Here is a 16,974-nt window from a genome sequence, read left to right as displayed (position 1 = left end):
CGATACCTAAAACACTAAACCAGAATGGTATTCATGGGAGGACACCACAGAAGAAGCCACTGCTGTCCAAAAAAAACATTGCTGCACGTCTGAAGTTGCACGTCTGAGCATCTGGATGTTCCACAGCGCTACTGGCAAAATATTCTGTGGACAGATGAAACTAAATTTGAGTTGTTTGGAAGGAACACACAACTCTATGTTTGGAGAAAAAAAGGCACAGCACACCAACATCAAAACCTCATCCCAAATGTAAAGTATGGTGGAGGGAGCATCATGGTTTGGAACTGCTTTGCTGCCTCAGGGCCTGGACAGCTTGCTGTCATCGACGGAAAAATGATTTCCCAAGTTTATCAAGACATTTTGTAGGAGAATGTAAGGCTATCTGTTTGCCAATTGAAACTCAACAGAAGTTGGGTGATGCAACAGGACAACGACCCAAAACACAGAGGTAAATCAATTACAGAATGGCTTCAACAGAAGAAAATACGCCTTCTGGAGTGGCCCATTCAGAGTCCTGACCTCAACCCGATTGAGATGCTGTGGCATGACATCAAGAGAGCGGTTCACACCAGACATCCCAAGAATATTGCTGAACTGAAACAGTTTTGTAAAGCGGAATGGTCCAATATTCCTCCTGACCAAATGTTTGGTTGAGGTTATTGCTGCCATGGAGGGTCAACCAGTTATTAAATCCAAGGGTTCACATACTTTTCCCACCCTGCACTGTGAATGTTTACACAGTGTGTTAAATAAAGACATGAAAACGTGTAATTGTTTGTGTGTTATTACTTGAAGCAGACTGTGTTTGTCTATTGTTTTACATTTTATGACCAATTTATATAGAAGTCCAGGTAATTCCAAAGGGTTCACATACTTTTTCTTGCCACTGTATAGATCAGTGTGCCTGTAAACAGTATGACTGGCATCATAGCATTATGGCATGGCTGGGCTTGGGAAGATATCTGGCACACATCTGTCTCTGTTTCTCACTGCTTCTCCTCTGTCAAGACATGTTCAAACATGTCCATCTCCCTCTTTGGAAAAATCTTCTTCCATAAAGAGGACTATAAAAAAAAACTCAGAAAGCCACACTAAATCCAAGCCTGGACTCTCGATTAAATAACAGGCGCTTGACATTTTGGCAGCATTTATTTGACAGAAAGCACTGTGCTGCCTTGTGTTTTATAGCTGAGTGTGGCAGAGGGAGGCGGGGACAGAGGCCAGGCACGCTATCAGCTGAGTGTTAGGGCTCTGCGGCCAATCATATACATAGCATAACTAGAATGGGAATCAAAATCTCTGACTATGGCAATTTAACTGGTAAACTCATGCCAGCACTCAAAATGGCCATCAGTTCACCCATTAACGGAGACCTGTTCTACTCATTCTAGTTCTGTGGGGCTGATGGTACTCTAGCCACTGGGATGACAACCTACATGGACTAAAGGTTTTCCAGAAATCCTGGTTGGAAGATTCCAGATTCCCTGGTTATTCCCTCCTGATTCCCGGAATCGTCCAACTGGGATTTCTGGAGAACCTGTTCATTTTGGAAAAGTGACAGGTTATTTTTCTTTCTCTATTCTACTACAAGCCTCTCAGATATTTTGATTATTTAAAAAAAATATATATTCTGCCTCAGTTTTGGTAATTGTACTCCACAGTGTATTCAGAGATCTATAAGAACTACACTGTTTTCCAGTGTAATGCTCTGTCGGAGTTGTGTTGTGGGTCTACATCCATGGCAGTCTGGCAGAGTGAGTGATATTGCCATTAGAGGAGGAGCAGTAGGAAAGTAAAGAGGCTGTCTGTTCTCCTCGGGAGGTCGTCTCTGTCTGTCTCGCCTACCCCCATTTACCTCCCCTCCCTCTCTCATTCTCTCTATTCTCCTTTCCCTCTCTTATGTCCTCTTTCTTCCCCTCTACCTCTCTCTTACTTCAGCCTGTTAAACACTGACCTGAGGCCTGTCTGTCTGCTACCTCTGGCAGATATCAATGGGAAACAGCTAGATATCAAACTATTGTTTCTTTTTAGTATGCAGTTTGCACCTGCATTATCACCAGGTGTATACATGATTAATTACCACAAAGGCTGTACGTGATTGCAGACATTATTGTGGCGATGTTAATGTTCTATACAACCTGTTTATATATGGATGAAGTTATCTATAGCCCTGTGAATTATGGAGTAAAAAAAATATGTTTGAGAACAGGGACATTCAATGTTCGCCTGGTCAAGCAGTGAAACAGAATGTGAGCTATCAAGTTCTGGCTGATTTCATGAGGCTAATTCAATGTTGCTCTTTGGATTCAAGGCCTTTTCTGAAGTTATTTGACAGAAGCTAAGAGAAACAAAATGCTGCCTCTTCTTTTCTCTCCTCTGACAGTGGATAAACTAAACTCCTCTAAATGCATCTTATTAGTCATCCTGTCACTGAGGAGCAATAAGACACCGTCCGTCAGCCAGGTGTCAGCCCCATAACGAGGGCCTCTATCAAGCCAGTCTGGATACAGCTGTTGTCTAACGGGCGGTGTGACAGATGATCGTGTGCCTGTCCCATCTGTGTGCAATGACGTGGGATTTAATTAGTGTCACTCCCCCAGGGGATCGGACGCTGCCTTATCCAGCCTACAGCCCTGCCTTTTCTTTTCTTTTAACAGGCCAGCCCACTGGCTCACTATACTTTCCCCCCTACTTTTGAACAGAGCCCTATGGGGATGGGGTGCCACTTGGAACCATTATTTCATAGGCAAGGAACGTTGAACAAGCCCGGTGCCATTTCAAAAGTCTCTGTTCCTATTGGAATTTGTGCATGTTTAACGCGCCATCATTAGGTAACAGGTAGTTTTTTTTATTTTGTTTTTCCCCCCAAATCATTTCATTGTTTTTCTTAATTTTTTTGGAAATCTTTTTGGTGACATATTTGAGCTCAACCTAAACTTACAAATCTCTTATTCCTTAAATGGGGACAATAAAAAATAAAAATACATTTCAGGGCCTGTTTTATCTCAGGCTCTGTATTTTACTTAGCATGGGTTTGTAGGATGTATAGTTTTGAAATCCGAAATGTACTTTATGAGGGTAGTATACAATATTATGCGTTGTTTAGAAAATGCCACCAGGGGGGTCAGAGTTTACCAGGTTAACCTATTTAGACACTTTATGTTGGTGTTTCTGTTATTTTGGCGGTTACCTATAGGTACACATACAGTACATATAAAAACCAAACATAAAAATATAGCCAATAATAGCAGCCAAATATCTTAAAGTGAAATATCCTAGATCATCTTATGGGTGTACATGATGGCCTTGGACAAGGTGGTTAGTATCTCAACACTAACTCCATTAAGTTTGGCAGGCATTGAACATTAATACCCAAACTTTACACAATACAAAATTCAGTTCAAACCAACTTTTGAGAATGCTTTTTTTTTCTCCACAGCTGTTGAAACTGCTAAGATTATTTGCTTTTCTTGAAAATACATGTCGAATTTTTGATTGTAACCAAAGAGCATGAGAACTGGGCAAAATGGAAGAATCTTATTGAGAATTTTTCTTAAGACATCAACAAACCTATTTCCAAAGAGCTTCAACAGTTAATCAGTGCCAAAACATATGCATGTAGTTTCTTATTAGAGAACAACCCCGGGTCTATGAACCAAGCACACATTTGATCTCGCAACCCTGGTGTATGCAATTCAAATAGACGTGTTCAACCTTTGCATACAGCTTGAGATCACAATAAAACATTGACAAGGGCCTGTAGCTGGAACATTTCACAGGCTGCCATTTTGGAAATAGCCTCTGCCACTTCTCATCCACAGATAGGTGCCAGTGTCTTGTCTCTTTGGCTGGCAACCCTCTGAAAAACAACATTTAGTGTGTTTGGGAGAGATTGTCCATTTGCTGTACCGTGTCCGTAATAGCCCCTCTCTCTCAGGCGACCTGGAGATAAACTATCAAGTCAGACAACTGTCTCGGCCACCCAAAATAGGAAATTGCCCTTAGCCTCTCTTCCTTCGTTTTTTTTTCTCTCTCTCTACCCCCCTTCTCTCTCTCTCTCTGAGAAAGGACAAGAACATTGTGTATGGACAATTGCTCCTCTCAGTCTCGTCTGACTCATAACCATTTTATTTCACGCTTCATCTCGGATGATCAATGAAACGCCAGTTGGAAATGACGGTTCAATCTATCGACTTTGAGCAGCTGAGTTACAGTACGCTGGAGGGGTCCCATACTGCCACAGACTAAGCATTACAGAGGCAGGGGGTTGAGGGACATGGACTTTGAGTGAGTCCCAAATGGTACCCTATTCCCTTTATAGTGCACTATAGTAAAACTCTCCCGTTCAGTGGCTGCACCTCAGATGCCCTGGCTGGGCGATGTAAATCAGACCCCCCCCCCCCTCCATCTCTTTCCCTCCCTCCTCTTCAATGAGTTATGGAGGTTCACTCAAGCTGATTCTTCCACCGCTTATACTGTAAATGCATTAGTGTTAGGAGGGAGGGAGAGGAAGGGAGAAGTCAATAACTAATTTCTTCCTTTACTTCCTCTTGTGGAAAGAGAATTGGCCATTTGAAGAGGTCCCGTAATGCCACTATACATCCTCAGCTTCTCCTGTGTTTCTCAGATTTTCTGTTGTCTTTTATTTCACACTAGACTAACTTATTCTTTTTTAAGGAGTGGGGCAGTTCTTTCTTTTTTTTATGTTTAATGGATAGGATAGAGATTATGAGGCAGGGGGAGAGAGCTAGACCACCCCAGGCCTTTAGACTAACATTCTGATGCTCTGAGAAGACGAGTATAAGACTTGAGAAATGGAAAAACAACATTGATACACTTCAGTCTATGTAGAAGTTATTTCATTGTGAATTATATTTCTATTAGATACTAATCATGTTACATATTGATAGCAAAGACGCCTTTTGTATCCCCCTGTAGATCATGTTTTCCTTACTAAGGGACAGATAGAAATGGGGAAAAAATGGTTACCTGGAGGAAAATGGAGGAGGGTCATGTTTTTTCAATTTCAGTCAAGAGGAGGGCTTAGTATTTTTTTACATGGTCCAGGGGAGGGTCATGTAATTTTGCCCTCAGAACAGCCTCAATTCATTGGGGCATGGACTCCACATGGACTCTAGGTGTCGAAAGCCTTCCACAAGGATGCTGGCCCGTGTTGGTTCCAATGCTTCCCACAGTTATGTCAAGTTGGCTGGATGTCCTTTGGGTGGTGGACTATTCTTGATACACATGGGAAACGGTGGAGCGTGACACAAACCAGTGTGCCTGGCACCTACTAATATACCTCATTCAAAGGCACTTAAACATTTTGTCTTGCCCATTCACCCTCTGAATGGCACACATACAAAAGCCATGTCTCAATTGTCTCAAGGCTTAAAAATCCTTCTTTAACATGTCTCCTCCCCTTCAACTACACTGATGGAAGTGGATTTAACAAGTGACATCAATGAGGGTTCATAGCTTTCACCTGGATTTACCTGGTCAGCCTATGCCAAAACTAGGCTGCATTTTGAGGGCTCCCGAGTGGAGCAGCGGTCTAAGACATTGTATCTCAGTGCTAGAGGTGTCACTACAGACCCTGGTTCAATCCTTGGCTGTATCACAACTGGCTGTGATTGGGTTAGGGGAGGGTTTGGCCAGGGTAGGCCTTCATTGTAAAATAATTTGTTCATAACTGACTTGCCTAGTTAAATAAATGTTGATTTTTTAAAAATGAACACAGCAATGGATATTCCAACCCTGAACCCTGGCCTGCTCTGCTATTTCTGATTGAAAACGTTTTTGTGTGCTGCTTAACCAATGGCTGTGCTACGTGGGGCTATGGTGGCAGTTCAGGAGATGAGTAACTAGCTAGCAAACGTAGTTAAACAACAATACAGAAGACAATATCAGAATGTAATGTACCTAGTTGGCTGTAGAATCGCCAGAAGCAAACTGCACGATCAATTTAGGAGTCTACAAACTCACCATATTGAACTTGCAGATACATGCGCTTCACAGAGTGTATTCTAACATTCGCAACGGCAGACACACTGTAGTTTTGAGGAGATGGGAAACGTTGTCCATGCTATGGAAATGGAACGCGTGGTGATTTCTGGGCGATTCAGGGACAAGGAGCGCTGTCCTTCAAGGAGTGAATGGGAGTCTTTTGGGGGCTAGCTCAAAAGCCCAACATTTGCAGAATTTCGTCAACAAAATTACAACATTACACATTTTTTTGTGTTTAAATCGTGACATTAGGTACTATCAAGGAAAAAAGTATACACTGACTTTGAGAAGGGATTGCGTGATTAGCAACCGCGTTACGCAGCATGACAACGTGACCGCGATTGGTTGACAGTCTGCTTGTGGGATGTTATACGCTCCTTCGTTCATTGTATTCCTTTCTATAATATCTCTAGCAAATGCAACACGCAATGCGCGCTAGCTTAAAGATGCAGACAAATAGGAAAATTTGATAGACCCTCTGTTAAATTACAAATTTCTCGAGGTAGGAATATCAAAATAATATGATCAATGGCTCATTCGAGAAAATAAATCCTTCCGAGTTATGACATCGGCCAATATTGAAATCAGACATGTATGATAGATGTTTTTGCGGTCTAAACGTCTGTAATCCTATCAACTTCTAGTGTACAGTCGTGGCCAAAAGTTTTGAGAATGACACAAATATGAATTTTCAGAAGTCTGCTGCCTCAGTTTGTATGATGGCAATTTGCATATACTCCAGAATGTTATGAAGAGGGATCAGATGAATTGCAATTAATTGCAAAGTCCCTCTTTGCTATGCAAATGAACTGAATCCCCCAAAAACATTTCCACTGCATTTCAGCCATGCCACAAAAGGACCAGCTGACATCATGTCAGTGATTCTCTTGATAACAAAGGTGTGAGTGACGAGGACAAGGCTGGAGATCACTCTGTCACAAAACATAGAATGCCCATGCCAACAGCAAAGCATCCTGAGACCATTCATGTGTGGGGTTGCTTCTCAGCCAAGGGAGTGGGCTCACTCACAATTTTGCCTAAGAAGACAGCCATGAATAAAGAATGGTACCAACACATCCTCCGAGAGCAACTTCTCCCAACCATCCAGGAACAGTTTGGTGACGAACAATGCCTTTTCCAGCATGATGGAGCACCTTGCCATAAGGAAACATTTATAACTACATGGCTTGGGGAACAAAACATCAATATTTTGGGTCCATTTTGGGATTGTGGTCAATCCTCAAGAGGCGGGTGGACAAACAAAGACCCACAAATTCTGACAAACTCCAATCATTGATTATGCAAGAATGGGCTACCATCTGTCAGGATGTGGCCCAGAAGTTAATTGACAGCATGCCAGGGCGAATTGCAGCTCAAGACTGCAAATGTTGACTCTTTGCATCAACTTCATGTAATTGTCAATAAAAAAGCCTTTGACACTTATGAAATGCTTGTAATTATACTTCAATATTCCATAGTAACATCTGACAAAAATATCTAAAGACACTGAAGCAGCAAACTTTGTGGAATTAACATTTGTGTCATTCTCAAAACTTTTGTCCACGACTGTAGTGAGAGTGACTTTATCACGGTGCTCCGTAATACCGGCGGGATTTCTGCCTGATTGAACGTCAATAACTCAGGTACACATGAAAACATGAAATGATCCAAGGAATCGATAGAACGGGAAAGGTAGGCCTAGCTTTTGAAAGTACCATGCTCAGATTCCTAATGACATCTCAGGTTATTATTATTTGCCAACTGGGACAGTTTCCTTACAAAGAAGACACACTGATTTGGCATTGGATAAATAATGATAAGATGAACACATAGGCCTATCACTCTGTCCATTAGTCTGTAATTTCGGTAATTTTTGTGGTATTCAATTTTTTTTCTGCTAATGTGTAAAATGTAGAATTGCATGAAATGTTTATAAATGTCAATCGTAAAATGCTTTAACTATAAAGGAGATTTGTCCATCCCTACTCTTGGCCACGGTGGTTTGCAAACCCACAACCTTCTGGCAGTTTTTAAAACTGCATATCTAAGTCTCTGGTCTGTCCAAGAAGTGAGGGTAAACGGTAGACATGTTCTCTGCTATTCACTTTTTTATTTAAATTATTATTTTGAGTATAGGGGAGGGTCAATTGTTTTGTTTTTTCACGCGTTCAGGGAGGGTTTAGGGCAAATATATTTTACTGAAGGGAGGGCCATTCATTTTAATTTCAGAGAGGTCCAATTTTCTCCATGTATAACTTTCACTCCCTAATAACTATTAAGCTCAAATCAAAGCTAAACTGCTTCTCAAACAGGAAGAATCACTATGTCAAGTGTTTTGTTTGTGCTTTTGAAGAATGAATAGGCTGGAAGATAATAAGCATTGGTTGTTATGGTCTGCTAGAACATGGTTTCATGAATGTGATGTTCATGATGTTCCTTCCATAGATTTGGCCTCACATCAGTCCAATCTAAGCATACAGTAGATATAACAGGATTTGATGTCATTTTATCTGTAGCCAATGGCATTGAGCCTTCTTGGATGGGCACTTCTAATGTAAATCTATGGCATTTACCCAAAGGGCTTGAATTTTTGAGCTCTCTCTGTAAATTTTGAGGTGACGTAGTGTCCCCATGAGTGACAGAACACTGAGCCAATCACGGTGCAACTAGAGAACATTACCAACCCCTACTCTCTGTATTTTCCGCTGGCTGCCCCACCACCACACTGAGCTAGGCTGAAACACCTGCATTTTGGAGCTGCCTTATTCAAGAAAGCAACAAAAAAAGAGACCATGTTTGTATGCGGCTTTATTAACTTTTTTTTTTTTACATGGTTTGAAAACGGATATGTGACACGTATTAACGTATTAATGCCAAAATAATATGCAAAACATACTCTTTTTTTAGCTAAACAGGTGTGGCTCAAAAGAGGTGGGGCTCTGCCTGTGATCCCTTATTGATGTCACTTGTTAAATCCACTTCAATCAGTGTAGATGGAGACAGGTTAAAAAATGATTTTTAAGCCCTATGACAATTTAGACATGGATTGTGTGTGTTCCATTCAGAGGGTGAATGGGAAAAACAAAAGATTTAAGTGCCTTTGAATGGGTTATGGTAGTAGGTGTCAGGAGCACCGGTTTGTGTCAAGAACCGCAATGCTGCTGGGTTGTTTCGTGCTGGGTAGTTTCCTGTGTGTATCAAGAATTGTCCTCCACCCAAAGGACTTTCAGCCATCTTACCACAACTGTGGGAAGGATTTCAGTCAGTATGGGCCAGCATCTTTGTGGAACGCTTTCGACACATGGTTGAGTCCATGCCCCGACAAATTGAGGCTATTCTGAGGGCAAAAGGGAAGGTGCAACTCAATATTAGGAAGGTGCACCTAATGTTTGGTATACTCAGTGTATATCTACAAGTATAACTTCTCTTCTCTGTGGGTTCAGGTGGGCGACCAGCTGCTGGAGGTGAATGGGCGGAGCTTCGTGGCCATCCCCCATGATGAGGCGGTGAGGATCCTGAAGACGTGTCGCCACCTGCTGGTTAGGGTGAGAGACGTTGGCCGTCTGCCCCATGCCCGCACCGTGGTGGACCAGACCAAATGGATCAGCAGCCCTAGCCCCCCCAGCCCACCGCCCATAGCAGAGAGCACCGCCAGCCCAGCTACTACACGGTGATTTAGCACAAACAGGCACAACATTGTCAAAAGGGCAATCTCTTTGTGAATTCTATGGGTGTATCCCAAATGGCACCCCAATTCCCAATAGAGTACTCTACTTTTGACCAGAACCCTTATGGGCCATTTGAGATGCTTCCTATGAGAGTTCTATGACATTTTTGTTTTCAGCTAAAAAGTCATGTTGAAGGTCACAGTTCTAACTGCAACTAGTGAGTGTAAGCTCTTTTCTCTGTTTATTTTAAATTCCCTTTAAACCAAACATTCTTGGAATGTACAATGAACAGTGGCTCCAACATTCCCTTAAGAGGGATGTAGTATGTTTCATGCTTCAAACATTGAATGATATTTGCATTCAGTCAGTCATTTCTTATTTGAGCAGAAAGAATGTCTAGGGCATTGATGGAAAAATACTTTGTCTGCATGGCACCCTATTCCCTATTTAGTGCACTATCAGTACACTATATAGGGAATAGGATTCCATTTGGGATGCAGTCATTCTGTTGGGTGAAATCAATTATATTCAACCGGTTGACATTAAGATTAGCAACATAATTTAATATTTGTTTTCTTTATAAGACAGCCCCCATTGAAGAATTTCATCGAATTATCACGTAGCAAGGTAGCAGAATGAAATTACCATTCAGTCTCTGACCAATGTATTTATTTATCCTACCACTCAGTGACAGGTCTTTTGTCATGTGAGTGATTGAGTGAGTAATGTGAGGCAGAATACATCCACTTCATTGTTGGGTTTGACTGTGACGTGTGATATGGTGCTCAGTCCCACAGCCAGCTGCCTGTCTCTCCCTCCTTTCCTCAGCTGTCTCTCACCAGCTCTAATGGAGGCAGGCTGTTTGAGAACCCTAGGAAGTATGCATTTCCCCTCAGCTCCTTTAGAAATCAAGCAAGGTGGCTTTTAGTCCTTCACTTCCATATATTTGGCATCTCATTATTAGTGATATCCTCCTTCCAGCACTTTCTGTTTAATTACTAACCAAAGAGCCTACTCCGTCTTATGGCACAATTCAATCAACCCGCATTGCGTCAGCTGCTTAGCCTGGTGGAACCAGGCTAATCTGGCAATAACTCACATGCTGTTTCACTTTACTTATCCGTGAAACGAAACGTGAGTGCAGCAGCCAATTTGCTTGACCAGGCCAGTAGCTTCTTTTCCCATGGGCGAATGACACCAGCGATTATTTCCAGAGTAAGAAGTGTGTGTTTGCGAGGGCAGTAGTTAGTCAACAAAGAAACTGCATAGCCTACACATTGCTGTGGTGGGTTGGAGTGCACTAAGTTCTGCTTCAGTGTAGTGTGTGTTATTGGCTGAACCTTGAGCTGCAGCTGTCTGAATGTCTGCTCTGCTCTCTCCTGAATACTGTCCTTGACTGTTGTAATGACATTCACTGTTCAAGGTTATCAGGAAAACCTATGGCACTTTAGTGTGGGTGTATACTTGTGTGTGCAGTGGCAATTTTAGCATGGAAATATTGGTGGGGGCCAAAACAAAATTGCTTAAGATGCATGCCAGCTAAGCCACAACACTAAACAATACATTAGTTGCACTATAACGGTGACAAACGTTGCCCACAAACTGTTAGGGCCTACATAAAGCTGTCCCCACAGAGCTTTCTTTTCAGCACCATGGAATGAATCCTTACCACTGCTACACCTGGTTATTAGTGAAGCCTTGTCTGGCAGCAAAACAGTTAACTCAGGCTCATTTACTACCTTTAAAAGAAACATGGCTGACTTGCTTAATCACATGTGGTTTCTACTGACAATTGAGATGTACAAACTATGGCATAAGGGGACGACGAGCGGACAGGAGGCAATCCGTAATTTTGATTAAGACATTAATGAGCGAGCTAGGACGGACGTAGTCAGTATAACTATTTGTTGAGCACTTTTGAAATGTACAAAGACAGAATTCAGAACATAGGCCGTTGTTACAGTACTCTCCCTGTACACCAAGTCAGAAAGGTAGGATTAATAAAGGGGGCATATAAACAGACAGTGAACGCTCTTACAATATTCAGTGATGACATTTATCTAAAACAGGCTATAGGCTACTTTTGCACCACCAACAGCTAACAGCTTACTTAACAACTTTTTTAGCTACAGTATACATATCTCCCTGGCATATTACATAATTTATGCAGCAGCATACAAGACATTTTTGGACTTGTTGTGTTGTGTTCACTTCAACAGGAAGGTGGCGCGGCAGTCATCAAATTCTGGCATTCTCTGGATTTATGGTGCTTTCAAGACAACTGAGAACTCTGAAAAAAAAACAAGGTTGAATCATGATGTCAGTGAGCTCTAATCATGATGTCAGTGAGCTCTAGAAAGAGGCCCGAGTTCCTGAATTGTGAATTGGATGACCATTCAAAACATATTTTCCCAGTCGGACCTCGTTTTTTTCTCAGAGTTCCCAGTTATCTTGAACTCACTGAAGTCTGAGATTTTCCAGTTCCGAGTTTCCAAGTCAGGAACTCGGGCCTCTTTCTAGAAGTCATGCTCGATTGACAGCATGGCCAATGTTTAATATTTATCCTTTTAAGCTTGGAAAAGAGACCCTTAAACCCAGACATGGACCACATACCCACTCCACTGAATAGCAGACTAGTGATTGCTTTGCAATGCTTGCAGGCAGCCGCTGATTCCTTCCAAACCACTCATTGTTGAATTTCCAACTTGTTGTGTAATGTTTATGTCCAATGGCCGATGAGCAACATTACATTTTATCTATATTTTTTCTTGATAATTTCTCTTCATATAACACCTTCCCAATAAATCCATTATTTATTTTAGACAGAGGAAAAGACTATCATACTCTGGGTTGTCCTTATGTTAGGTCCTGATGTGGCAATGCTAAATGGCTGTGGGCTAATTCTAAGATTTGCTTAGAAATCCGTGGCATTATTTTATATTATTTTACAGGACGAAGAGTGCAATTGAATCATTTTCTACAAATGATTTGATGGAGTGTGCACATGCGGCTATGCTGTGTTGAGTAGTTAACAAAGAATGACAAACTCCTATCCTTAATTTAGAGTTATTAATGTAACTTTAGTTGTTCCACAAACGTTGGGCTATATGTTTTTTGTTTTTAATACATTGTAAGGCTGCATGATGAGACTAATAATGATGATTTGAAAAAAGTTGCTTGAAAAGGCACGAGCTCTGCTTTGTTTTTTGCTCAGGCTGTACACACTTCAATCGTCTCTCATTCCCAATTTGACAAGCACTTAATAATGCCTCGAATTTCACGGCGGCATCTCCTTTGTGGCCGTAATGCAACCTAAAAAGATCTGTGCCTTTTGTGGCCCAGAGTGCTGCGTTGTGCCCTTCTCCCTGATTGCTGTGCAATCGGAAGCGCCTCTCCCACTCACATGGCTCTCAATCACATGATCGGGTCTGTCTCACAGGCTACAGGTGAAGACAGACACATTGGGGACGCAACTGAGCATGTCCTTGTCCAATTCCGAGGTGCATATTAAAGATATTGGAAGAACTGTCCACATTTACTTTTTGTCAGCCAACAAGATGAGAAGGCCTAACGAACAGCAAAACCACTAGCCTATGTCAATCCACTATCCCCCATAGTACAAAAGTCGACCTATTCTATTGTGTGCAAGAAATAAATATTCCAAACATAGTCTGGGACAGTTGTGGGGTGCGATAGATCCCAAATTAATACGTGGCTGACGCAACAGATCAGAACGTTTAGCTTAAAATGTTGATAAACTATGAAGGTATTTCTTCACATTATAAGTGCAGCAATGCGCACATGGCAGTAGGCTATGAAAACACCACTATCAAAAATGACCGTGAATGCAATTATGCATGTAATGCATTTATTATTAAGGCGCATTTTTATGGTGAAAATGATCTTCCCCACACTTGAAACTCACGCCCTGCTTATGAATGCCTATTACGCTCTGAATCCCTTGTAAAGCAGATTAATGTGCTTAATTTTAAGAAGACACTTTAGTAGTGATTACAAACCTTACAAACCAAATATATAGGCCTATGGGCTACATGAGGTGTGCGACCATGATTAGAGAAATTAGCAGGAACCAATACATGTCATCTACAGTTGAAGTCGGAAGTTTAAATACACCTTAGCCAAATACATTTCAACTCAGTTTTTCACGATTCCTGACATTTAATCAGAGTAAAAATTCCCTGCCTTTAGTCAGTTAGGATCACCACTTTATTTTAAGAATGTGACATGTCAGAATAATAGTTGAGAGAATGATTTATTTCAGCTTTTATTTCTTTTATCACATTCCCAGTGGGTCAGAAGATTACGTACACTCAATTCGTATTTAGTAGCATTGCCTTTAAATTGTTTAACTTGGGTCAAACGTTTTGGGTAGCCTTCCAAAAGCTTCCCACAAGTTGAGAGAATTTTGGCCCATTCCTCCTGACAGAGCTTGTGTAACGGAGTCAGGTTTGTAGGCCTCCTTGCTCGCACACACTTTTTCAGTTCTGCCCACAAATTTTCTATAGGATTGAGGTCAGGGCTTTGTGATGGCCACTCCAATACCTTGACTTTGTTGCCCTTAAGCCATTTTTCCACAACTTTGGAAGTATGCTTGGGGTCATTGTCCATTTGGAAGACTCATTTGCGACCAAGCTTCAACTTCCTAACTGATGTCTTGATGTTGCACCAGTCCCTCCTGCAGCAAAGCACCCCCACAACATGATGCTGCCACCCCCGTGCTTCATGGTTGGGATGGTGTTCTTAGGCTTGCAAGCCTCCTCCTTTTTCCTGCAAATATAACAATGGTCATTATGAACTAACAGTTCTATTATTGTTTCATCAGACCAGAGGACATTTCTCCAAAAAGTACGATCTTTGACCCCATGTGCAGTTGCAAATGTTAGTCTGGCTTTTTTATGCCAGTTTTGGAGCAGTGGCTTCTTCCTTTCATGTTATGTCGATATAGGACTCTTTTTACTATGGATATAGATTATTTTGTACCTGTTTCCTACAGCATGTTCACAAGGTCCTTTGCTGTTGTTCTGGGACTGATTTGCACTTTTTGCACCAAAGTATGCTCATCTCTAGGAGACAGAACCGCTCCTTCCGTACCGATCCTTCCTGAGCGGTATGACAGCTGCTTGTTCCCATGGTGTTTATTCTTGCGTACTATTGTTTGTACAGATGAATGTGGTACCTTCAGGCGTTTGGAAATTGCTCCCAAGGATGAACCAGACTTGTTGAGGGAGGTCTTGGCTGATTTCTTGTGATTTACCCATGATGTCAAGCAAAGAGGCACTGAGTTTGAAGGTGGGCCTTAAAATACATCCACAGGTACACCTCCAATTGACTCAAATGATGTCAATTAGCATATTAGCTTCTAAACACATTACATAATTTTCTGGAATTTTCCAAGCTGTTTAAAGGCACAGTCAATTTAGCGTATGTAAACTTCTGACCCACAGGAATTGTGATACAATGAATTATAAGTGAAATAATCTGTCAACAATTGTTGGAAAAATGACGTGTCATGCACAAAGTAGATGTCCTAACCCGACTTGCCAAAACTATAGTTTGTTAACAAGAAATGTGTGGAGTGGTTGAAAAACGAGTTTTAATGACTCCAACTTAAGTGTATGTAAACTTCTGACTTCAACTGTATGCACTTAAATAGCGAATGGAAGACGATTTTCATGTGGTTCAATTTCATGCCAGCCAGGAAGGCTATACTCCTGTTGTAAAGATAAACAATGTGCTTAATATTATTAAAGTTGAGAAATAAATATAATAGGCCTACTCTATAGAAAGCCGATGGGATCCTCCACCTTTTAGTAGAGGCCATCACTCGGTTTTCTCGCACAATTGCATAGCCTATAGAAATGTTGCGCAACATTTGCTCATGGGCTCTCATGACGTGTTTGATTAGATTTTCGATTATATTTACATTGATGTCAGAGTGACTAGAGGGACAATAGAGTGCTGAGTAACAGGCAGTTAGCAAGTTTGGTAGGCTACTAATAACCATCAGCAGCATCAGAGCTTGGAGAAGCCTATTTACCGGAATTTGACTGCCTTTGTGACTCATGATCACCAGTGTGGCGGTGATGCAGTCACCGCAACAGCCCTAGTCATTGTGCCATTGCGCCAAACCGCCACAAGGGGGAGTTAGAACGCTGATTATGCTTTCGTTCCGGTCCTCAGAATGGGAGAAATGAGCCCCTCCTCTCTTTCCCTCCCTCTACCTCCCTCCCAAATACAAGCCAGAACACACAACCAAGATGCATGTGTGTGAGGCTATTTCTCAACATGGAAGGGGCCCTCTGGTTAAATTCGATGGTAATGCTTCATTATTAATTTGCCCCCATTTATTTTCTCATTTGCAAATGGATTCACATGGCTGATCTGGAGCAGGCCAATAGGCTAAATAATTACTTCATGCTTTTTACAGAGATCATGGACCGCTCTTATTAGAAAATGATGTGCAGCAGCACAGCTCCCTACATCTAACTCACTAGGGAAGTGGTCAGATGACGCAGATGCTCCGGGATTCTTCCGATGGCATTGAGGAGTACACCACATCAGTCACTGGCTTCATCAATAAATGCATCGATGACGTCATCCCGACAGTGACCATACATACTGTGGCATACAGCAGGTCAGCCACCAGGGAGAGACTCGTCGAGGCCTGGTGACAGACGGAGTATACATCACCAGGCGATGGCTCCATCTGCTGGACGTGCCAGGTCTCGACAGCTCTCCGGCCGGGACTAAATGGGGCTGATTGGGAGCTGGTGAGGAATCAAGGGCTGATTGCTCACCAGCTGTGCACGGCCCTTAAAGCTGCCAGAAGGGCAGCACACAAGGGAGAGTGGGGGAAGAAAGGACTCTCGTATAGTTGGGGACGGTTACAGAGGGAACAGGAGTGAGTGCAGTTGCGATCCCGACAGGATACAGCAAGACCCGGAGCCCAGAAGACGGTATCCCGGAGAGGGTCTCAAAGGGGAGACCTATCCTTTTCTTTTTTGTTTATTATTTAAATAAACACCCTTGAAACCGAGTTTATCCTACTCTGTCCGTGTCTGATCTGTGTAAACGTCTTGACCAAACCCCCTGGTCTACCAAAGTACATAACCCAATCAGAAGCCATGGATGAACAATCAAACAGGCAAAGTGACAATACAGGACAAAGATTGAATCAAACTACATCGGCTTCCGATGATCGTCGGATGTGGCAGGGCTTGCAAACTATTACCGTCTACAAAAGGAAGCACAGCTGCGAGCTGCCCAGTGACAAACCTAC

At 42.1% G+C, this 16,974-nt stretch overlaps 1 protein-coding gene across 1 annotated transcript in view; it reads left to right on the top strand.

Annotated features, from left to right (window-relative positions):
* whrnb (whirlin b) overlaps window positions 1-16,974 on the top strand; it is a 112,196-nt gene that overhangs the window by 66,591 nt on the left and 28,631 nt on the right. Inside the window, exon 4 of the mRNA XM_029638417.2 lies at window positions 9,450-9,676. Coding sequence (XP_029494277.2) covers window positions 9,450-9,676 — 227 coding nt within the window. The remainder of the gene's footprint in view (window positions 1-9,449; window positions 9,677-16,974) is intronic.

This window comes from Oncorhynchus nerka, linkage group LG27 (assembly GCF_034236695.1).
Source record: "Oncorhynchus nerka isolate Pitt River linkage group LG27, Oner_Uvic_2.0, whole genome shotgun sequence".
NCBI classification, from domain to species: domain Eukaryota; kingdom Metazoa; phylum Chordata; class Actinopteri; order Salmoniformes; family Salmonidae; genus Oncorhynchus; species Oncorhynchus nerka.
The sequence above is the reverse complement of the archived record's forward strand: the minus strand, read 5'-3'. Positions and strand labels throughout refer to the sequence as shown.